At 43.0% G+C, this 24,002-nt stretch overlaps 1 protein-coding gene across 1 annotated transcript in view; it reads left to right on the top strand.

Moving 5' to 3' along the window:
* Nucleotides 1-3,821: 3,821 nt before the first annotated feature.
* Nucleotides 3,822-24,002, top strand: part of DNAH3 (dynein axonemal heavy chain 3) — a 123,366-nt gene continuing 103,185 nt past the window's right edge. Inside the window, exons 1-11 of the mRNA XM_045542748.1 lie at nucleotides 3,822-3,917; nucleotides 4,137-4,379; nucleotides 8,482-8,586; nucleotides 9,154-9,376; nucleotides 11,016-11,088; nucleotides 11,483-11,657; nucleotides 13,541-13,730; nucleotides 15,179-15,374; nucleotides 17,695-17,820; nucleotides 18,958-19,153; nucleotides 20,868-21,047. Coding sequence (XP_045398704.1) covers nucleotides 4,350-4,379; nucleotides 8,482-8,586; nucleotides 9,154-9,376; nucleotides 11,016-11,088; nucleotides 11,483-11,657; nucleotides 13,541-13,730; nucleotides 15,179-15,374; nucleotides 17,695-17,820; nucleotides 18,958-19,153; nucleotides 20,868-21,047 — 1,494 coding nt within the window. The 5' untranslated portion in view covers nucleotides 3,822-3,917; nucleotides 4,137-4,349. The remainder of the gene's footprint in view (nucleotides 3,918-4,136; nucleotides 4,380-8,481; nucleotides 8,587-9,153; nucleotides 9,377-11,015; nucleotides 11,089-11,482; nucleotides 11,658-13,540; nucleotides 13,731-15,178; nucleotides 15,375-17,694; nucleotides 17,821-18,957; nucleotides 19,154-20,867; nucleotides 21,048-24,002) is intronic.

The raw sequence follows: 24,002 nt of genomic DNA, 5'->3' as shown, positions 1-24,002 counted from the left end.
CTGGGAGGCACAATCATCCCTCATTGAAAACCATTACCATAGAGCAAACTGGTGAAGACCATGGGCCGGAGTCAGTCTTGAGCTGTGGTCCCAGGTCTGACTCTTACTGTGTGACAGAGCAACCTCTCTGTGCATAGCTTCACCTGTAAAATGGGGAGAGAGAGGGGCCGGAGCGTTGGTCTGCTACTGCACAGGTCTCAGGCCCTTTCCAGGCAGGGAGCTGTGCTGGCCTACTTCTCCTCTGTGCCTGTGGCCATAGCAACCTGGAGAATAACTCTTTACATACAGAGAGAAGCAACTATAGGATTGTACTGAGGACTGGTGAATTCATGGCTATAAAGAACTTAGCACCTATTAGATAGTAGGGGCTCAAAAATATTTGATGGTATTATTACTTCTACTTCTTAATATTTCTATAAATAATAAGGCTGATGGATAGAGAAATAAGCTTGGGGATGATGATTATAATAAATGAAAGAAGCCTGCTCTAACTCCTCCACAACAGCTGAAAAGAATAATAGCTAATGGTGGGAATTGGAGAACATGGACAGAAAAGTGTCCCTAAATTCTTAAGTTTCAGGCAACCTTGACTAGATTTGTGCACTTTGTTCAGCTGCAATATGAGGGGCTCCTCACCCAGAAAAGGTATTTTATTTTTTCCTCTTAGAACAAAGCACTGCAACCATCATTCATTGGATAGAGGTTGCTTTGGAAAGCAGAGTTGGGGCTTCCCCGGGAATTTTTGTTTAAGGGTGCCATCTAGGGGTGCCTCTGTGAATCTTCTAATTCCTCCCACCTCTGGCATTTTTGTGGGGCCAGCCAGGTTTTGCTTGTCCTTGTGTGTTGTGCCTCCTCCACCACATCATGTATTCCCACATGGCTGTGATCCTAGCGTCTCTCCATAGCAGCAGGCCTTGGCACTCAGTGAACATTCGATAGATGGATAAGTCCACGTGCAGCCTCTCCTATCCCTAATTACTTGCTGCAATGGGCTGAATGTTTGTGTTCCTCCCAAATTCATATGTTGAATTCCTAACCCCCAATGTGATAGAATTAGGATGTGGTCCTTTAGGAAGTGATTTTTTTTTTTTTAAGGTCATGAAGGTAGAGACTTCACAAATGGGATTAGTGCCCTTATAAAAGGGACCCCAGAGAGTTCTGTTGCCCTCCTTCCATCATGGGAAGATACAATGAGAAGTTGGCTGTTCGCAACCTGGAAGAGGGCCCTCACTGGAACCCGACCATGCTGAACACCCTGATCTCAAACTTCCAGCTTCCAGAATGGTAAGAACTAAATGTCTGCTGTGTGTAAGCCATCCAGTCTATGGTACTTTATTTATTTATTTATTTTTTTGAGACAGAGTCTCGCTCTTTTGCCCTGGCTAGAGTGCTGTGGCATCAGCCTAGCTCACAGCAACCTCAAACTCCTGGGCTTAAGCAATCCTTCTGCCTCAGCCTCCCGAGCAGCTGGGACTACAGGCATGCGCCACCATGCCTGGCTAATGTTTTTTTCTATATATATTTTTAGTTGTCCAGATAATTTCTTTCTATTTTTAGTAGAGACGGGGTCTCGCTCTTGCTCAGGCTGGTCTCGAACTCCAGAGCTCAAACGATCCGCCTGCCTCGGCCTCCCAGAATGCTAGGATTACAGGTGTGAGCCACCGCGTCCGGCCTATGGTACTTTATTATAGCAGCCACAGTTGACTAAGACACATTCTCATTAAGCAACTATTTTCAGGCCTCAGTAAAGATCTGCTGGGAGCACTGGGCTTTGAATAGAAATGTGTGGAAATTTCCCAGCTACAGATTGAGACCCTAAACTGTTAATACTACAGAGATGGGGACAACCTGGAACCCAGCTGACCCCTCCTCCCTACATTGCCAGATTTAGCAAATAAAAACACAGGATACTCAGGTAAACTGCAATTTCAAGTAAATAACAGATAACTTTTTAGTACAAGTATGTCCCAAATATTGAATGGGATATACTTATACTAAAAAAATCTTTCATTTGAAAAAATTGTTTACCTGAAATTCCAATTTAACTGCACAGCCTGTGTTTTATCTGGCAAACCTTATACACTCAGAGTTGAGGGGATTGAGGAGTTTGAGGCCCATGTCCTCTCTTACAAATTATTGAACAGAAAGTTAAGTTAGACAACAAACAATTCTAGTGCAGATGAAATTGCCTGGGGAGGATGGTGTTTTCATTCCCTTTGGCAGGCATTTTATTTTTTTTCACCTTTTCTCAGACTACATGTAGGTATTTTAAAGACATGTACCAGATTCCATAATGAGGTTCAAGTTCCAACTTGGCCTCTGACCAAGCTGAGTAACTATGAGCAGGTTAGTTAGTTAGTTTAGTGTGCAAGTTTTCTCAATCATAAAACTTAGGATAATTATAATATTTGTCTTCTGGGTTGTTGAGAAGATTCAGAGAGATGATGCTCATTAAGTACTTTACACCAGTCCCAGCAGATAGGAAACCTATTATTGTTTTGTTTTTGAGCACAGGAAGACTTAAAACAGACTAAATTTCAGATGGAAATATGTCTCCTACTCACACACAAGGTCACAGTGTTCATTAGCACGATACGAGGCCCACTCTAATTCTTTATCTGATTGGGTTACAGTTGCTGTTATTTGTGGGACATGAGGTTTCACACCCAGCATAAGAGGCGTGGTAATAACCCCATGTCTGTCTAAACCAAAGTCTCAAACCTTTCTACTGGCTCATTTATTCCAAACACTATTTGAAACAGTATATACACTTTATAGTAGAGAGCACAATATAAGAGATGAGAAAGCTCGGGGTTATTTTGAAAGTATGGAGAGCCCAACTTTGAGGAAGGAGTGAGAAAAGGGGGAAATGGAAATCCTTGGTGCTATGCAATTCTTTTCATAGGATCTCAGAAATGTTTGTGTTCTGGACAGGTACTTTAGGGACAGAGCAGTGGACTCGGAATCATCGGGACAGACTTCTAATTGTATCAGCCCTACTTATGAACAAGTTGCATCAACTTGGGAATGTCATGTGTATTTCGATTTGGGTTTCCTTGTCATTAAAATGGGAACATCTTGGAGTATTGGGGAAAGTTGAATGAAAAAATAGACATGCAAGCATGACACCCAAAAAGAATTCAATAAGTCTAACTTGGTTTTGAGAGAACTTTGAAAGTGACCATGTAACATGTACCTTGAATATTCTGTGTTTTTTATAATATCGATGTTAGCCACAAAATTTATAGAGTGCCCACTGTGTCAGATGACCAGACTATCCCAGTTTTCCCAGGACTGAAAGGATTCCCAGGATGCAGGACTTACAGTGTTAAAACTGGGAAAGTCACAGGAAAACTGGGATAAATTGGTCATCCTTCTACTGTGTGCAAATTGCTCTATAAGCATTATCTCATTAAACTTTCAAAGCAACCCTATGAAGTAGGTACTCACATGATTGCTATTTTACAGACAAAAAGGACACTTAGATTAAGCAACTTGCTCAAGCCACGTAGCTAATTAAGGGGAAGAACAGGATCTGAAGCCAGACTTGTCCAACTGTAGATCCCAAGGACTTAACCACCATGCTTTGTGCTTTTAGAACTCTCCAAAGGTATGGTCTCTTATTGCCACTCACTTCTGTGTTCCTGGAACATTGCTGAACACCCACCAATCTTCCCTTCTATTACCAACACTTCCTGCTGTCCATCTGGGCCACCAGCAAAGGGAGACACCAGGATGTGGAGCTAGGTCAAGCCCAGTCTTGTATGTGGGCACTGCAGAGGCCCCTCCTTCCCTTAGCAACAGACGCTGAGGCCTGGTTACCATGCCTGGGGCCTGTGTAAAGCACTGCCAGTGTTAAAGCAACCCAGGGAGGAGGAGGGAGAAGAATGCAGGCTGCCAGGGTATTATTTGGAGGGGTAATTCCTCCCTCTTCTCTGTGTTAATATGTAACTCTCCTTCAATTTTTCCTCTACAGTGAACACACTGTGTTCCTGGAACAGTTCCAAGAGAGGAGCCACTCAAGAGAAAGGAAGAGTGACCATTTCAGGAAGAGTAGGAACTGGAGCTACAAGCCCAGCAGAAACCCAAGGCTTCCCCTTCATTGTCTAGCTTCCCTTTCTCTCCTCTTCTACCAGGGAACTCCTCAGGGAGCTGAAGTCTATGACTTCAGAAAGGGAGCCCTGTGAACGGAGTTTTCAGAACATCTGCAAAGTTCCATTGTTGGTGTCATCCCCATTATGCTATAAGGAAGTGTAAATTTCAGAGCAACTGGATAGGAGAGGAGCAACCCTGGAGAAGCCGAGAGCTCTTTATTCATTCTTAAAATAGCTACAATTAGAGTGGACACCATGAGCAAAATGCATTGCTCATCTCAGAAGGTAGGTGTGAATTTTAAGGCATGTTTCTTTTTTTTAACCTGTATTTTTAATGTATAGGGAATTTGGGAATATGTGGGAAGGGGGATATTTTGATCATAGACCAACTGGCATGTTAGATTCCCTTGACTGAACAAGAGTGTTAATCACATTTTTATGTTGTCTCCTTTGAAATATCATTTTTGCTGGATTAGACTTTTGGATATCTTCAAATTTGCTGTGAAAAATTCAGGAATAGACACCTGTTCTTCCTTTTTTTCCCCCTTCCAAAGCCATTAGACCATATATTCTAAACAACAGTTTTCAATGTGGCCGCACATTAGAATATTCTGGAGACCATCTTAAAAACGTAGAGTCTTGGTTCCCACCCCCAGATTCTGATCCAGAAAATTTGGAGTTGGGCCCTGGAATCTATATTTTCAGGGCCCGACTTAAGAATCACTTAAGACCTAAATGATTCTGGTGTAGGAGTCCTCAGATGAGCACTTGGGAACTGCCTCCATGAAGAACATGCAAATGTCATGTTTAATCAGGAATAAGCTGCCCGAACGTAATAGTTCTATCTAATCTAGGTGCCAGAATCTTGTTTGTAAAAGCCAAGATCCACCAAGTTGTTGTACACTGAAGTGTCCAGAGGAGCATTTTAACTTGAAGCGTTATAAAATTAAAGTGAATTTGTTGATAATAACTGAGCCCATGGTTTACCAAAGAGAAGACTTAAGCATTAATATTTTCAACAAAGCAATTTGCATAGCCAGGCAGTTCTTATGAGAATCTCTGTCTCCTCCCCTTGAAGGTGCCCCAGGGAATTCTTAGCCAGATATTCTTAGCCAGAGATTTTAAGAAAACTCTCTTTGCTGTGCTCTGGAATTGATTTCTAGATCTGCGGATCTTGTGTGTGTCCACATTTTCCTGTCCCACAGACTGAGATATTTTCTGCTATCAGGATATTTATGACTCTTTGTGTGTAAGTCTGTGCCTATGAACTAGCTCAAAGTTTAACTTCTTTCTTCGGAGGTTCTGCATCTCTCCATTGTGTTCTGCAAATGCTCATGGTTTGCTTTCTTCGTTATCCCAAGAAGAGCTTATCTGTCTATTTGCATGATGCAGCATCTCTGTTCTCTAACTTGAGAAATCTGTTATTGACTCAGCTGCCTCTGTGTCCATCCCTTGGGTGACCATTGCTCCCTATGGAGGGACATAAATATAATTCGATCTGGCTCAGACCCAAAACAATCTATGGGCTCAAGTAACCAAGAAGTCCACGTTGGATACAGGGGTCCAGCTGAAGCCATTGAGAGTCTTTCTCCTTCTACTAGCTCTGCTTTCTTTTATGTTGGCTTTATTCTAAGGCAGATTTCCCCTACACAAGGCAAAGTTGGTTGTTGGGAGCTCTAGTCATAAACATCCTCACAGTAGTGACCCTAATGAAAAGAGAGTGCCTCTGTCTCAGTAGCTGTAGTGAAAGCGTCAGGAGTAACCCAGCTGGGATCACATGCTTATCCCTGAACCAATCACTGCATCTAGGAAGGTGGAGTATTCTGATTGGTCAGATCTGTGTCACATGCCTGGCACTGCAGGCAGGACTGGGACCAGCCACACTGTACAACATGGATTAAAATTGTAGTAGAGCCAGTTATGTACATAGGGCTATATTCCACTTCTTTTGGTGGGCTGAGTAAATCCTCATTTGGTGTCAGGGCTGAAATCAGAAGAAGCATGAAAGCCAAGACATGAATAATGTTAACATCTTTCTTGACTGCAGAAGGTCAGGGTTTTTTTGGTTATAACTACTCATTTCCATTCTTATTGTAATTTACTCAAGATGTCCAAATTGTGTAGTGTTTGCTTGTTGCTCTTTTAATGAAGATTTTTATTTGAAACAGATTTAAAAACTAGGCCAAAGGAAAGATTTCCACTGACCACAAAACCTTCTTGCTTGCAAAGACGAAATACAGACAGCTCTAACTTATCAATCGGTATGTCTTATGTCTGGGATCCTGAAAGAAATCGTGAATGACTTCATACCCCTGAAAGTACTGTTGCAAAAATCTTCTTTGGATGGTATAGTACCTGCTTTGGATGACTGGATTGCCTTCACATTGATGCTGGGATTTTTCCATTTTGTTCCCTGACTCAGTGCAGATCTGGTATTAACTTCGTTCGTGAAAGAGGAGGCTTTTAGGGATGATCGGTCGATTCTTGGGTCCATGAAATTGAGATCAAGAGCAGAAAATCAGACACAGTGATTTAAAGCAGCATAGCAAGTTCTGTAAGATGAAAACAACAGAGTCAGTAGTTCCCAAATGCATCATGTTTGAGGTAGGGCTCAATCATTTCTACTTTTAATAAACTTCCATTAGTGACTCTGATCTGCCACAATTCTTGAGAACCACTGAATTAGGCCATTATTAGATCAGTGAACTCATTCTATGTTTTTAAAGATCCCAGGCTCAGTATGCATCTTTGTTTATGAGTTTACATGTTTTTGTTGAATTTTAAGGTTTACAAGCTTTCTAAAGTGATTTGCCATGTAAGTGACACTTGCCATTTCCAGTGTGTTGGGATGTAGAGTGATGTGTATTTAAAAGCCACTGACTTAGAAGACAAGTCAGCCTACTATGTGGCTGCAATGTGTTACCTGTTCTCTCTGAGCCTTACTTTCTTCAGCTAGATTATGGGTATAAAAAAATCTCATAAGGTTGTACGGCGCCTGGCACATAATAATTTGGAATAATGGTAGATATTGTTGTTGTTACTTAATGAGGAAGGTGCTCCAGGGTAGACAATAGGGGTTAATTTGAGTCAGCGGTGAGGGGTTAGGGTGTGTGGGGGCAGGGATGGGAGGGAGCTAATAGCTGAGTCATGTTCCCTTCCCCCACTCCCACTCCCCACCAGTTATCTTACATGACATAATTTGCAGACCCAAATAAACGGAATCAGTGTGATAACATTCCATCTTACCCAGGAGTTAAGTCCAAAATCATTGCCTAAGGTGAAAATCACAGAGAGCCAAAATGGCCCTAGAAAATCCCTCCAACCATCTTTAAAGTGCTGTGCAGCAATACCTCTCAAGAAGTCCAAGCCAGCAGTTTTTCTTCCAGTGTTGGAACACATTGCAACTTCTCCATCACAGCCCCAGATGAAGCAGTTGTCTTGCATATAGGGGCCGAGGAGTCTTAGGACGAAAACACATGTGTTATCGTTCAGCAATGCCATCACGTCCAACTCTGTTCAGGAGAGGTGGAAAGGCTCTTGGGACCTGAGAGTGACCATGGGAGCCACAAGTTCACACCTACCTAAGGCTCACTACCAAGTATACACTCACCAAATGGCATGGTGGACTCAAACACCCACAGAGTAAATATTTTTCCTTTCCACAAGCAGCACACAGAGTTGCGTGTATGTGAGTTAAATACACAGAAAATGCAATGCCGCTGCCTGAGCAAATTCCTCTTTGGCACTTTGCATATATGAAAATGCAAGAGTCAGTTTTTTAAAGTCACCCCATTTAATCACACCCAAGGATAGAGTACTGGTAATGCCCTCAGAATTTGTGCTCTCCCCAGGGAGAAAAATATACATATTTGCTCATGGTAAGGAAGCCAAGGAGGAAACACCAGAGGAGAGACAGATTGATGATTAAAAAATGAAACGGGATTTCATCGGGGAGATGTTGGTCACAGGATACAAAATTTCAGTTAGGAGGAGTAAGTTCAAAAGATCAATTGCAGCATGGTGACTAAGGTTAACAATATATTGTATTCCTGAAAAATGTAAAGTAGTCTCACCATAAAAATAATAACCATGTGAGGTAATACATATGTTAATTAGCTAGATTTAGTCATTCCACAATGTGTGTGTGTGTATATATATATATGTATACTTCAAAACATCATGTTATACATCATAAAAACACATATAATTTTATCTGTTAATTTTTTTAAAAAGTGAAACACATAATATATGGGAGTGAGAAGGGTGTTTTGTGGGCAGTACACTGTGCCTAACACCTTTCCTGGGGACCTCTTTAGTCCTTACCGGCTCAGAGGCTTAGAAATCCTTCCTAATTCCCAAAGGGTGGCTTTATTTCCATTTCCCTCAGATCACCAAAAGTGACTCGATACATCACATGAGCTGTTCCCAGGGGCAGCCAGAGCTGCCCCCTCTGCCTGCTTCTGCTATTGAGGAACCATCTGAACTCTATCAGGTATGTACACCTGGCTGCCAGCTCCTCTGTTGAGGGTGACAAGGTGAAGAACACACCCTGCCACTCTAGGTATTTGGCAGGTACTAGTGGGTGACAAGTCAGACTTAATAAGTGGGCTTTGGTCATTTTTTGCCACCAGAAGTGGCTGCAGCAGTGTGGGAGGCAGACTCATGCCATTGTACAAAGGTGAGTTAAAATCTGGCCTTCCCACTTACCTGCTGTGTTATCTAAACTCTCTGAACATCTGCATTTTCTACTATAAAATGAGGATAATTATACCTACCTTATAGCCATGTCCATAAGGAATAAAGGCAAGAGATATAAATTGCCTGCGTCACAAAGTTATTGTTGAAGGCAAGCTATTATCCCTGACACCAGAAGTCATGCTCGCAGTGGTCAGAGAAGTACAATTGGTGTCTTTTCAGAAAGTATTTCTGCTGAGGGTGCAGCAGGTAGAAGGGACAGCATGAGGCATGAGGAAATCTCATGAGTCTCAGAGTGAGCAGAGTCCAGGCTCATCAAGAGATGCCCCTCATCATGCCTCACTCTGCTTTTCTTCCCTCGTAGACTGTCATGTCACACAGCTTTTATCCTCCCTTGATGCAACGCACATCATGGACCCTGGCTGCACCTTTCAAAGAACAGCAGCACCACCGTGGGCCCAGTGACTCCATTGCCAACAACTACTCCTTGATGGCCCAGGACCTGAAGATGAAAGACCTCAGGAATGTCTACCAGCCAGCCACCATCCATATCCCTAGGGATAGGACCGGTCAAGGGCAGTCATCAGGTACTTGTGGCAGTATGTCATACCCTCGCAGAATGGCAGTGAAAATTCTACTCCTGAGTTCTAGTCCTGGCTCCTCTTCTTGCTGTAGCTACTAATAACTTTGGAGAACTTCATAGAGCCTCACTTTCCTCATCTGTGAAACGGAAATGATTATAATGGCTAACATTTATGGACCATTTACATATATCAGGCACTGTTTTGTGTACTTGTGTTATTACATAACAAATTGCCGCAAAACTGTGTGGCTTGAAACAACCACTATTTATTATCTCACAGTTTCTGTGGGTCAGGAATCTGGGCATGGCTTGACTGGGTGGTTCTGGTTCAGAGTCTCTTGCAAGCGTGCAATCAAGGCATCAGTCAGGGCCACAGTGATCTCAAGGCAGCTAGGGAAGAATCCTCTTCCAAGCTCATTCAGGTCCTCAGGTCCTTGCTGGTTTTTGGCCGTAGATATCAGCTCCTCACCGTGTAGGCCTCTCCATAGGGCAGGTCACATCATGGCTTCTGGCTTCCCTTAGAGCCAGCATGACAGAAATCACAGTCATTTTTGAAATTTAATCTTGGAAATGACATCCTATCACTTTTGCCATATTCTGTTTGTTAGAAGTGAATCACTAAGTCCAGCCCACAACTCCAGGGGAAGGAATTACACAAAAGCATGATACCAGGAAGATGAGGACCACTGGGTGCCATCTTGCTTCAGTCCTGCCTGGATGCTGTGAGCCTGGTTTTAGTTCCCCACATCATGATATATTTTGGGATTCTATTACTCCCTAGGTATCAAACTCCTCACAACTTCTACCTTCTGTATCCAGAAGCTGAGTTTATGACTTTTACTTCACGCTACCTCATGTAAAAGAGCATTTTGTTGAACAATGCAATGTCTTTTCGAATTTTAAAGAGTATTTTTTCTATTATTGTGCTTAGAGTATATTGAGAAATTCAAAGTATGAACACAAGCTACATCTTAATTAGTAGTCTTCAATTCTCCCCATTCCCTCAAAGTGTCAATTTATAGTATCAGTATATCTTTAACATTTCTCTGTTACTTACTAATTTCTTCAGACTAGAGACTTTAGCAAGTGATAGTATCTAGCTACAGTTTTATAGTTTTTATATCATTTATTGAATTTAATTGTAGTGACCTTCTATTTATTGCAAATGAGATTGGTTTTTCTGTTTACAACAATTACATACTTATTGTGACTATTTGTGATAGTCATATAAAATTTCCTTTAAAAATAAATGCATTAAGTTTACAAGCCTGAGTCTATTTATAATAGAAATGTTAAACAGTAATACAACCAAGGTTTAGAAAACGGAGTGTACAATGATGGAGAGCACATGGAGCCGGCAGTTATTAGTACTTGTCAAAGGTATGGATGAGTGGAAAGTGTGTTCATCCCCACTTTACAGTTGGGGAAGCTGAGGCCCAGAGTGATGAAGTCATTTCATCAGGGTCACACAGTAATTAATGGTGCATGTGGGACCGGAGCCCACATCTTCTGCCTCATCCCACCTTCGGATGTACACTCCCCTCCTTTGGCTCCACGATTGTCCAAAGATTTGTGTCCCTATGGGCAGAGAATGGCCCAAGGCCACTGCCCATCACTGAGGTCTTTCTTCTCCATTCTTCCAGCAACTAAAAGCTTATCAGAATCCATCAAGAAGAAAATGAAGTTCTCCTCCAGAAACAAAGAAGATTACTCTGGGTAAGGTGTCACTGTGGGTACCAGAGAATGTGGAACACTGCGCTGAGCCCCAGGAGGCTGTGGTCTTCTTAAAGCCACACTCTGCTTCTTGGTTTCAAGGCATTCCCAGATACCCAGTGGGCTCGTCTTTTTGTCCACCAATTCCCTTAATCCAAAAACATTTTTTTAAGGTTCTAAACAAAAATAAAATAACTGAACAAAGCCATCCTAACATACCTGTCAGGTGATCAGTGGTTAGGGTCATCTTTGAAGTACACACACATGTCATTAGGTGACACAGAGGAGAGGGGCTTCCACTGCAGAGCCACGCTCGTCGGGTTGGAGAAAGTAGGCTGGCACCACAACACCTCATGCAGAACCAAGCACCGAGGGCTGAGCCGTGTCTGCCTTTCAGGATCAAGCTGGTCTGCGACACCTCGACCTCCTCATATGTGAAGAAACAGATAGAGACATCTTTCGTACTCCCAGGAAGCAGACCAATGAGTCCAGAAGAGCAGATTGATGTGATGTTACAGCAGGAGATGGAAACAGAAAGGAAAGAAAGCAAACCATCTGAAGCAGACCTGGAGGTATGTTCTTGTTGCCCCCTTTCCCTCCGTTTGCTGAGTGTTATTACTCTTGGCATCTCCGTGATTCTAAACGGGAGGAGAACAGCAGAATCCCTTGGGGAATGTTTTAAAAATACCAAAGTTCGGACTCCCTGACACACTACCGAATGAGGCTGTGTGTGTGCATGCATGTGTGCAAGAGAGAGAGAGTTCTCTGCTCCACTAAGTCATGGAAATTGCTGCCTTTGGGTCCTCTGAGAACGTAGATTGCAAAAATGGTGGCCCATAGGCTAGGACTGCCAGATTTTGCAAAACAAAAAACAGGACACACAGTTAAATTTGAATTTCAGATAAACAATGAGTAATTTTTTAGTATACGTACATCCCAAAGTGTCCTCTATTTCATCTGGCAGCTCTATCATTGGCTGAATTTGGCCTGTAGATGTGTTTTAAAGATGAGGGAAGTCTCACATAAGCTACATTTCCAACTTCTCTTGAAAAAGTTAAAATATTTGGCACTGAGCAGTAGCTACCTCCTTTAGATGAGAAATACACTCTCCAGTTTGTCACCATCCCACCATTCCTTGTTATTTTCTTATGTCCAGCCTGCTTTCACTTATTAACATTACCTGCCTGGCTCTAGGTAGACATTGAGTTTCCAGCCCCTGCCTTAAAAGAACAACTCTTTAGAGCAAAACAGCTTGTGGGTTTATAGTGTATAATAAAATGAATAATAAAAACTCACAGTGACTGCGTATGTACTATTGTCCAAATCCCATGCTTAACCCTCTACTATTTGACCTTATCCAAGACCTGGGTACTATGTTTATGTCCTTTGTCCAGTTGTGAAAATTGGGGTATAGACTGATTAAGCAATGTGCTCAAGTTTACACAGTAGGAGACAAAACTAGGGCTTACACCAGGTCTGGCTGATGCTAAAGTGTCTGTGCTCTTAAGAGCTATGCAGCATTTTCCCAAACTTGCCTAAATTTAAGGATCACCTGGGGTGCTTGTTAAAACCCCCTAACTGCCTGAGGGGAGGGACTGGGAATCTGCACTTTAACAAGAGCTCCACCCTCCCACTCCAGCATTCAGGCAGTTCTTAAAATCAGGGAAGTTTGGCAATACTGCCCTGTATAAGCTGCTTCCACTAACGTTGGAGAGGGGTGAGCTGCAATTACTAGCAGCAGCCTCTTCTGCCCAGACAGTTGGCACTGAAATGCAAAGCCGGTTTCACACCCTTTCCCCACACTTTGAGCTTTTCATCCATCTGAAGCAACTTATTCATTCCCAGAGCCACTCAGCCACCCAGCAGCTTAGGGGCAAATCCTAAATAAGCAAAACTGCCTGACATCACTGGGTCACATTTGCCATTTTTGTTTCGTTTGTGTTGGTTTCTAAACTGAAAAGCCCATGGTTGGATTAGAATAACTATTATAGGTCTCCCTCGGACTTTGGGGATTTTTCCCTCCTGACAGCTACAAGCCACAGGATCAAAGTGCTTTGTAGATAGATGATCATTGCCGTTTAGGAGGGTGACTTATTTGAGTCCATGTAAGGAGCTTGTCATTCCTCTCCTTAAAGGTCACCAGATGTGCTAGCTCCATCCCTGGCCTATGTCCTCATTCCACTGTTCCTATTTGTGTGGCATTTGACAAGCCCTTCCTTGTACCCCACTAAAATCTCTTTAGCTTTGGTTGAGTCCTCTGGAGTCATGAGAATTTTATGTCAGTCATCCTGTTGCAATGAGTGTGAAGCAACAAGCCCAGAAAGCAAGATACCAGCCAGTGGAGGGTGAGGATGGGTGCTGTGTGAAAGGGGTCCCTTGGCAGCTGATGTGTGGGACAGGTGGGCACAGTTAACGAATGACAATCATTTTCCTGCTGGTGATTTGTTTACGGAAGAGATACTATTACTATCTGACCAATGGAATCCGAAAAGACATGATTGCCCCTGAGGAGGATGAAGTGATGGTTCGGATCTCAAAGCTGATTTCCAACATGCTGATAACAAGTCCCCCCCTGGAGCCCCTGCTGGCAGCCCTCGTGGAGGAGAAGCAGAATGACTATTATAGCAGCCTCATGAAAAGCATTGGTAAGGCTGGGCATAAAGGGGGTAGGGGGTTTCTATGTGGAGGGCACCTTCTTTCTTCTCACTTTATCAGTCACCACCATGATTCCACTGAAAATGCCGAAAACATCATTTAACCTTTAATTAAAAGGCCTTCCACCCCTGCCATCACTGCACTGATGGGCATCCACATAACCGGGAGGTCTTGTTAAAATGCAGATTCAGATTCAGTAAATTTGAATCTGGGGTACAGCCGAGATTCTACATTTCTGCCAAGTTCCCAGGTGATGCAGAGGTGACTGACCCTGGGCAACACAGTGAGTGGCAAGAGCCTACTTAAACTTTAAAATCTAGCTCAAGGTCTGCCTCTCCTCTCAAGTAGTTTTTCTCTCTCTACCAGCCTCAGTTGTCACTCCATCCTCTACATCCGTAGCACTTTTTCTTTCTGCTTTCAACCCAGCCTGCTTTGGAACTTCTCCCCTGCCTTTATTTCTCTACGGTTCTTTAACACTGGCATTGTTGTTTCATTTCTCGTGGGTCTTGGCTCCCTTATTAGATGGTGAAGGACGTATTATTGATCCTCCTTTCCCTCCATCCTTAGTCCAGTGTCTTGTGCACACAGTGTGTCCTTGGGAAATATGTGATGATTGGTGAGTAGCGTGAGAAACACGTCAAAGGGGGCTTGGGGTGGTGGGTGATCCTATTAGTTCCCCAACTTGCTAGTCTGTCTGGACAACAGTTGTCTTTATCACGTTGTCTAGTTATTTTTACTTTCCAAACTAGCTTTCCCATGGTGTCAGTGTGATAGCTCCTTGTCTACTGTAACTTAGAACCATGTTCCTAAGAATAATCACGGAGGGTCCTTCCATTTCAGCTCCAACTCCTTTCTCTGGTCTTATCACCTTTAACTTCACCCCTTGTTCCAGAAATTTCTGCCATGGCCTAGCTCACAGCTCCTTGAGCACACCATGCAAGAGTGAGGGCACTGCACTTCCTCACATGCCGTTCCCTCTGCCCCTGACGTTCTTCCCTGCTTTTTCTATCTAACAAACTCCTACTCATTCTTTATGACCCAGCACAAATGTTACTGCCTCTACGAAGCTTTTACCAATCTTTCCTTAGCATGGAAAACATGTGGTCTCTAAATTTCCATTCATACATATCTGGTGTCATCCATTGTGTTGATTCTTTGTGTAACTAGTTTGATGTGAGAAATGGATTAATGACTAATGAGGAGTCGGCAAATACGAGTTCACTGTCATGTGTGATGCTAAATATCCTAACAGGACTCAGCCCCTGGTTCTAAGTGATCTGAACTGTGAGGTCGCCCTCCGTCTTCTCATGAAACACCTTCAGAAAGAAAACGCACATTAACAGAGTGGCACTTGCCCCATTGGGTTACCCCCAGGGGATTACCCACCACCTTGCAAATGGACAGAGTTACTTACAGGGTGTTTGTGTCTTTGTTGCAGTTGATTACATCCTCATGGACCCAATGGAGAGGAAGAGGCTTTTCATCAAGGGCATCCCCCGCATGTTTCCCCAAAGAGTGATCAGGGCCCCCGTGCCCTGGCACTGTGTCTACAGGAGTGCCAAGAAGTGGAACGAGGAGCATCTGCACACAGTGAACCCCATGATGCTGTGCCTCAAAGAACTGTGGTTTGCAGAGTAAGAAGTGCCTCCCCTCCCCCTCCATCCCCTCCCTTTATTGCTTCCACACGGATGTGAGCCTGTCAGTGCTGGGCAGAGTGGGAGCTACCCTGCCCTTGTGGCAAAATGAAGAACAAAAATCTGAGACCGAAAGTACGTATCAACTCTAAGTGACAACTCTCCATGCAGGCTTAGGTGGCCCTCGTTTGTGCTCCCAGAGCCTGTCTCTGAGCACTGGAGTGTCCTGGTTAAGAGCACAGACTTGGAGGCAGCCTTCTCAGGTCCAGCTCCCAGCTCTGCTGTTTCATAAGGAACATGGGTGTGGTGCTTCACCTCTCTGTGCCTTGCTTTCCTTGTCTCTAAATTTGGGATAATAAGAGTTCCTACTTCATAGGGTTGGTAGGGGATTAAATAACTTAATACATGCAAAGTGCTTAGGACAGTGCCTGATATAAGTACCCACTAAGTGTTACCATTACCTCCATTAGGACACTTAACACCCCGAAATTATAATTGCATGCTTGCTTGTTTGTCTTTCTCTAGCCTCTGAGGCAGATGGGGGCTTGGGTCTTACTCCTTTGTGTAGCTCAATGCCAGCACAGTGCTGCCAGCAGTGATCTCTCAGCTGCCCATGGCTGAATCGGTCACGAGAATTGCAGGAGTCCAGAAGCAGCAGAGGTCACTTTTGTCTTCTCTTTCACTTTTTAAAAACTGAGATGTAACTCACATTCCATAGCATTCGCTCTTTTAAAACACACAGTGCAGTAATTTTCAGTATATTCATGAATTTGTGCAATTCTTACCACTGTCTAATTCAAAAAATATTATATTACCCCAGAAAGAAATCGAATAGCTGTTAGCAGTCACTCCCCATGCCCCTTCCCCTAAGCCCCCAGCAACCGCTGATCTACTTCCTGTCTCTATGGATGTGCCTATTCCGGACATTTCATATAAGTGAGATCATGTGATATATGACCATTTGTGTGTGGCTTCTCTCATAAATATAGTGCTTTCAATCTTCATCCACCCTGAAGCACGTATCAGAACTGCATTCCTTTTAATGGCTGAATAATAATCCATTGTATGGCTGCACCACATTTATTTATCCATTCATCAGTTGCGTAGAAACACATAACCATTTGTTTGTTCAGCAGTTGCAGTGGATGGGAGGAAGACTATGGCTTTTTGTAGACCCATCAAGAGAGAGTACAAATCCTGGTGGGAGAGCAAAGACACCAAAGGTCACTGAAAAGTCAGGCTTGGTCCGGTTTCTTACATGAGCTAAGGGAAGCAGTGACAGACAGTGCTAATTTAAAGGAGCGATTTATAAATGAGTGGAGTAGACATCAGGAAGAGAATGGTGGACCTGGGAGCCAAAAGAGGTCTCGGGGAGAGTGGCAAAGGGTGGGACATCCATTGATCTAGGAGAAACAGGCAAAGGTGAGAGTGTCACAGGACCCGTGGTTATAGGGCGGGGGTGGGGGGACGAGTGCTGCAGGCAGCGGGAACAGCCTGTGCTAAGGACCCAAGCAGTAGCATGCTGGGGTGTTCTAGGAACAGTGATGAAGTGAGTGTGCCTGGAGCAGGGTGAGTCGGGAGGGTGGTGGGAGAGGGGTCAGGGAGGTGATGGGGAAGACGAGGAGCGAGAGAGAAGGCACAGGCTGCACAGGGGGCCTGGTGTGTCCTGGGCTTTCACTCTGAAATGGGAAGTGGTTGGGGGGTTGCCAGCAGAGTGACATGATCCAGCTCAAATTTTAAAAGGACCCCCCTGGTAATGAGGAGAACTCTCATTTCTTCTCCCTGGCTGGCCTTTCCTCACCCCTACAGTGGCAGGACTTAGAGAACTAAAAGAGGTAGGTCCATAGGTTTTTTTTTTTGTTGTTCAAACCAAAGCAGACCTCCAAGTTGTCTCAAGTAGCTCAAGAGGCCACATTGAGGTTTGGGTGAAACCTACTTGTTAATGACGATGGTGCTTTGCCTGGCCCTGTCCATTGTGTCCTCAGTGTTATGAAGAACTCTGATTTGTCCATTTGATATCCCAGGTTCCCAGCAAGCCCAGTGCCCACTGGCTCCCAGATGGGTTATCCAGAGTGAGGCACGCAGAGGGCTCGGCAAACACCTCTTGAGCCTACTCATGTATCTCCTCTTTGCAAGAGTTCTTTTGGACCAGCCACAGCTTCCTCAGACTCCCGAAATTTTCAGACATACCATCATTAGTTTTCCTCTGCTTACAGTTCCTCTCATTGAAAAATGAGAACATATACCCCCTTCACACCTGTCTACAGGATTTGTTATTAAGCATCTTTTAGCTTAGAAGTTTCTCCCTCTCCTTTGGCAGGTTTAGAGACCTCAGATTTGTCCGAACAGCAGAATTACTGGCAGGAAAATTGCCTCTGCAGCCTCACGAATACCAGGACGTGATCCAGAAACACTGCAAGGAGGCGCACCAAATCCTTCTCAACAAGTCAGTGTCTGGCCCCAGGATGGGGCTGTGTCACAGCAGTGTAAAGACTGAAAACGCTCTGACCTGAAAACTGGTTCCCACTGACATCTTTCTCTCTCCTCTTCCTTCCACGCCCAGCTGTTGTTTGCCCCTCACTCCTGTTCTCCCTCGCCTTTTTGAAATTCTCTCATTACCCTTCCTTGTGTGGGTACCACTCCCATTCCCTCCCTCTGGAATCCTTTAGACCTTGCTGGGTTACAGGATAATGCATTTGAATGACTTATGTTCAGATGGTCCTGAACAACAGCCTCAAGGTTTCAAGGTTAGGGAGTTTTCAGACACTTAGACTATTCCTTTTCCCTTTGCAAATGCATACAGGATTATATCCAGAGCCAGAGAAGCTCCCTTAGTAAAATGGAGATAAGAATACCTACTGATAGGGTTTCTATTATCAGAGAAAATGTATATACAAAAGTTGGCATATAGTAGCTGCTCAATAAATAGCATAATTAGTACCTCTATGACTACAACTATGAGTACTATTTCTCTGATGGCTGAGTAATACTTTTCTAGCAATCAGAGAGCAGATGTGATAGGATAAAAAAGGCCAGTGGATCCCACTGGGAATTAGAAACTGGGGACCTGGGAGGAAAGGAGCAACGAAGCATCCCTGTCTTCTTTTGGTTGTCTAATATCTGCTCTCAACTTCTGAGCAGCCACCGCCACACTGGAGTTTCTCCTCCCAAGCTTTCTTTTTTCCTCATTCTCTCTTTCCTCCTACAAAATCTAAATCAGAGGCCAGGCACCTACCAGAGAGAAGTTGGACAGAACATTCTGGTTCCTTATGCCCCTTCACCCTTATCTCTGATTATAATGAAGGAACTCTAGACTCTTTCAGCAGGACGTGCCACCAACCTCCTTTGTCCATTTGGGTATTGCCAATGGAAAAACAGCCTCTTGATTCAAATCTTGTTACTTTCTTTCCAGGAAAATGGCATTGGCAGGTGAGGTGGCCAGGAACATGGAAGTACCAATTTGCAAGGCTGCTGAGTGGGAAATGAGCCCACCTGCCTCTTGGCAGAGTGCAGGGTGGGTGCCTGAGAGGATTTCTCAGAGCTCAGAAGAGCTTCTTACATGGATGCCCTCCTGTCCTTACAGGTGGATCCCTACCTGTGCCCAGCTTTTTGTCTCACGGAGGGAGCAGTGGGTCCATTTTGCTCCCAAGAGCAACTATGACTCCTCAAGAAACATTGAGGAATATTTTGCTTCTGTGGCATCATTCATGTCACTCCAGCTCAGAGAGCTGGTCATTAAGTCCCTGGAGGACCTCGTTTCCTTTTTCATGATACACAAGGTACGTAAGGGACCCATAGTCGACCCTTTTGAGGAGAATGGACCTGGTTAAAACCAGGATTCTGTTATGAGTGTCCTCAGCTATGAGCCAGGCCCCAAAGTGAAATGCTTGCTTTGCACACACATCAGGAGGTTATTAGTTTATAAAAATGATTTCTTTAAATACATGCCAAGCTTTTTTGAGATAATCATTCACTATTAAATTGGTAAAAAGCTACAGAAGTGGAGAAGTTGTTAAGAAATTTAAAGAAAAAGTGAATAAAATGGAATACATACACTTTACAGTTTGGGGAGAACAGATCACCTTTACATTCTCTGTCACAAGGAAGGGATTAAAAAAGGTTTTTTTCTCCATCTTCCACTTGATATTGAGGATGTGTCGCATACATTCCTTGTAGATATTGACTTTTGTTCTTTGGTCTTTGAAGGGACACCTCTAAAGACAATAGGGTTTGTTGACCTAATTGATAACTTTCTTCATGAAACTGTTTCATTGAAGTTGAAATAAAAACTAAAAACACTAAGTCCTAGTTTTCAAAGCATCATAACATTCCCTAAATTTACATAGCCAAGAGATCAAGGAAGATTTTTTTGAATTTTATACGATGTACACATTTTACCTTAAGAAAAGTAATAAAAATGAAAAATTACCTGGTTATAAAAAGTTTAAGTTTTCCAAATGAAATATAGATTAACAATTGACCCTTTGCTCAAAAAATGTGGAAAACAATGCTGCTGACTTTTGATTGCAATATTAGCACTCTAAAAAGGACAGATCTATAGAGGTCATTGTAATCACCTATTTTGCTAAGCAGAAGAAACCTAGATGTGGAAACCAACCTCACTCTAAAATTCCACACAAAGGGAAATATAAAATCTTCACAGGTCTGAAAAAAGGGGGACATTTATAGATATTTGATACATAGTAGATGTTAAACAAATGTTTATCAATCATATTTAAATAGATCTAGAAATCTCTAAAATTGATTACTTTAATAAGTACTTTACAGCTGCCCTATGACAATTTCATTAGGTACTGGAGTTTAGGAAGGGTATCTTGTGTTACTAACTTTTGTAAGGAATTAGAAATAGCCCTATGTCAATATTCCTGTTGTAGGAAGGTTGACATTTTGAGTGTCTGAAATAGACTATAAGCGACTTCATTTGAGGCATCCAAATAACTATACTTTTAGATCCAATCAACAATTTTTTATTGAGCACCTATTAGGTACTCAAGGCTGTCTTGGGTATTTTAGAGGAGAGAGATGGATAAGACATAGATCCTGCCCTCAAGTTTACAGTAGAGAAGATAAGATGTACATATAAATTCTTGCAAGAGAAAAAGATAAAATACCATGAAGGAAGTACAAATATGGAGGTTCAGAAGTGGAGGAGATTACATCCAGCTATGGAACAGGGAGGCTTCCCAGAGGAGGGGATTTTGAGCTGAATTTTGAAGGATGGGAAGGATTTAGAAATTAGGGTAGAGGAATTACCAAGCAAAGTAAACAATATTGAGTAAAAGCTTTGGGAAAGGGACAGAGCATGAGCTCAGAGTGGGCTAAGCCATACCCAGCCCCTATTTTGAGCATGAATAGTACATGGTACCCTTCGTTTCCTTTTCTTGTGCTCACATAGTACTATGAATGCATAAGACTCCCATGATTGTGGAAGCCCAATTTTGTGACATTTACCATACCTTATGTCTCCTAAAGGATGGGAATGATTTTGAAGAACCCTACCAAGAGATGGATTTCTTTATACCTCAGCTGATCATGATCAAACTTGAAGTCAATGACCCCATTATTGTCTTTAATCCATCTTTTGATGACTGCTGGGAATTAATATACAACTCTTTCTTGGAAATTATTAAGAGCTCTAATGGAATCCCCAAGGTATAGTATTCACCTAATCATTTGTATTTTTCTTCACTTACTGAATAGAATATATTTAAAATGGCTGTTTGTACAAGACACAGTTGATGTGATATTCAGTTAAGGGAGTTTCACTTTGGGGATATATCCTGAGTACAACCCCTTGACCCCAGAAAGATGATTTGGACCATTAAGAAATGTCCATGCAGCTCACAATTGTGCTTCTAACAAGGGCTTTAGCAGTTACATTGTGAGAGAGCATAGCTTCCTCTGTGATGCCAACTTCAAAGGAGCGGTTATGTCCCAAGCCAGATCCATTCATTAACTTGGGTTAGTAATTCATTATGGATCAATTGCCATGAACTTGCCAAGAATTTGGGTAAATTTCATTTTGAAGTTGCATTTGTTTGTTTTTTGGCCACTATAGGTTTCTAGAGGAGAGAATAACTCTTCTCTTCCTGGCCCAAGCCCTTTCCAGTTTCCTTTCCAGGGCAGAGTTACTAATCAGATTCCAGACACTTATTAGCAAATGTTTACTACTAGTCAGGATCATCCACTTGGCTGTGACTCTTTTGAGCTCCATCTTCTAATTCCTCCTAGGTGGTTGGTATGGCAAAAGGGCCAGTGTCCCATCGTGTATAGGGAAGGGACCTATGACATGACTCTCACTTTCCCCACCCTCCTCCATCTCTGTCTCTCTCTTTGTCTCCCTCTCCTTGCTCTCTCCACACAGTATGCATGCTTGGGTGCTTTTGAGCACTCTTCTCTTTGTAATCCTGTATTTAGAGGGTTCTAAGAGCTAAAGATTAGAGCTGGGGTTTGTAGGGAAGCATGAGAAGTCAAATGCTCCAGTTGATTTCACCGGAGAGCTTTGCATTTGGAGTTTTGAACCCAACCAAGCTTGATTGACATGAAAACTGGGTGTGTGCGGAAGGGGGAAGAAATAATGGGAAGCTCTCCTACAACTGATATCCCTAGGAAGGAAATGAAAGATAAGAGCCTGTAACCTGGAGGGGTAAGTGTGGAACTTGGGGACAGATAAAGCACATTCCATTCGAGTTCTCCTTCACTGCTGTCAATCTGCAACGTGTGCAAGCACCTGGTCTGGGAGAGCCCATGGTGCATGTGGCTGCTGCCGCCAACAGCCCAGCAGGTTCAATGACTTTCCCAGACTGTGAAAAAAAAACAACACAGGCTCTGAGTTCTGCGCCTGGTGACACCCACAGCCCTGGCTCCTTCCTTGAGCCCATTAGACTGTTTTGTCTCTGAACTGGTTAGTGAAAATTAAAAAAAAAAAATACTTCCTCCAGTTGATAAGAAAAATATCTAAGAACAGCAACACATGGGCAGTACCTCCGCCCCCTATGACTCCTGCTTATTTTTGGTTAAACATGAATTTTAAAAGTTGAGGGGGAGGGAAGCTAGCAAGAGATTTTTGAAAATAGAGTAAGTAGCATTCAAGGTGCAGAAAGAAAGCATCTTCGTGAGAAAGAGTTACTAAAGTAAACCAAAGTGAATATGAGAAACATTTGTCTCGGCAATACAGCTGAGGAAAACAAGGATGCTCTAATTAACTGACTAAAGTGAAAAGAGGTGAATGAGAGGCAGAAATCAAATGAAACTGGATGAAATAAGGGAAGGGTTTTATAATACAAAAACTGCAATAAATAGAGTTTAAATCAGCATTTGCAGCCATATCAGTGCATTACTTTCATAATCAAGGAAAATATATGTATATTACTGTGGAAAGGGCTAGAGCCAATCTCTCTCCTGATGGAGAATTCTTTCACTCAAAGTGCCAGGGAATTCCAAAGTTGGAGAAATGTGCAGGTGTGAGCATTAAGGGTGATGATGAAACCAAGGGGTTCAGAATCAGAGAGCCAGGGAGATAAGCGGAAAGTAACAATTAATTACCTGGAAAGGACATGATTGTTCTTGACTCAGTTTCACAGACTGTTCTGTAGGGCATGGGAGAACCAGCCACGGTGAAAGGGCAACAAGAGGTGTTTCATCCTCTTTGGGTCAAAGACCCTTCCCAAAAGACAATCCATTATCCTGTCCACCTGTGACCTGTCTCAGGGCTTGGGGGCACCAATTGTGCTGCCCTAAACCATTTCATAGTTGACCAACACCAATCCCTCCATCTTCTTGCCTTCAACCACTGTCTGCAGTACGGCCACAGCCAAGCTCCTCTATCCGTTAAAAAACCTCTGGATTGGCCAAAGAAGACAATCATCATTTGCACTTGCATTTTCTCCTTTCTAAATTGATGCATTCTAATCAAAGGCATATAACTCCTAAAACTCAGTAAAGCACTCTAAGATCTTTTCTGAGACCAGTCACTAAAAACGTTCTTAGCAGAAAAAGCAAGGGAAGGCAACAGGTCCCCAGCAGGGACTTTGCAGCCTACACAAGTCATGCAAATGGGAACATTCTCAGAGACATACACGTGTGGTTAAGAATTCAGAGTTTGAATTCTCAAAAAAGATACTCTTGGTGCCTCATGTTCACAAAGCCATAGTTGTTTTTTTTTTTTTTTCCTGAGCTGAGAAGAGAATCTAGTGTATCTCTCCTTTATATCTAATGTATCTTTCATCTATAAAGATGAGAAAATGGAGCTTCAGAGAAGAGAAGTAGTTTACCTGAGGTCACGTTGTCAGTTAGTGGCAGGGTCAGAATTAGAATCCATGTCTCCAGGAGCTTTTTATTAGTGAGGAAAAGTGGGTGGTAGGGGGAGGAGGGGGCACCACTGTCATGTTCCTTGACTCATGTAGTATTTGTTGAGCACTTGCTAAGTGCTCAGCTCTTGCTGGGCCCTGGGGATACAACAGTGAAGAAGTCACATACAGTCCAGGCCCTCAGGGTATTTATATTCTGTGACACACCTAGAACAGCTCATTACACATTCATTTAATTGCAATTGTGATGTGTGCCAAGCAGAAAAGTTTCAGAAGCTGAGCTTTAAACAGGGAAACT

This window comes from Lemur catta, chromosome 2, assembly GCF_020740605.2.
Source record: "Lemur catta isolate mLemCat1 chromosome 2, mLemCat1.pri, whole genome shotgun sequence".
Lineage (NCBI taxonomy): Eukaryota > Metazoa > Chordata > Mammalia > Primates > Lemuridae > Lemur > Lemur catta.
Note: the sequence above shows the minus strand (reverse complement) of the source record. Positions and strands in the feature narration are given on the sequence as shown.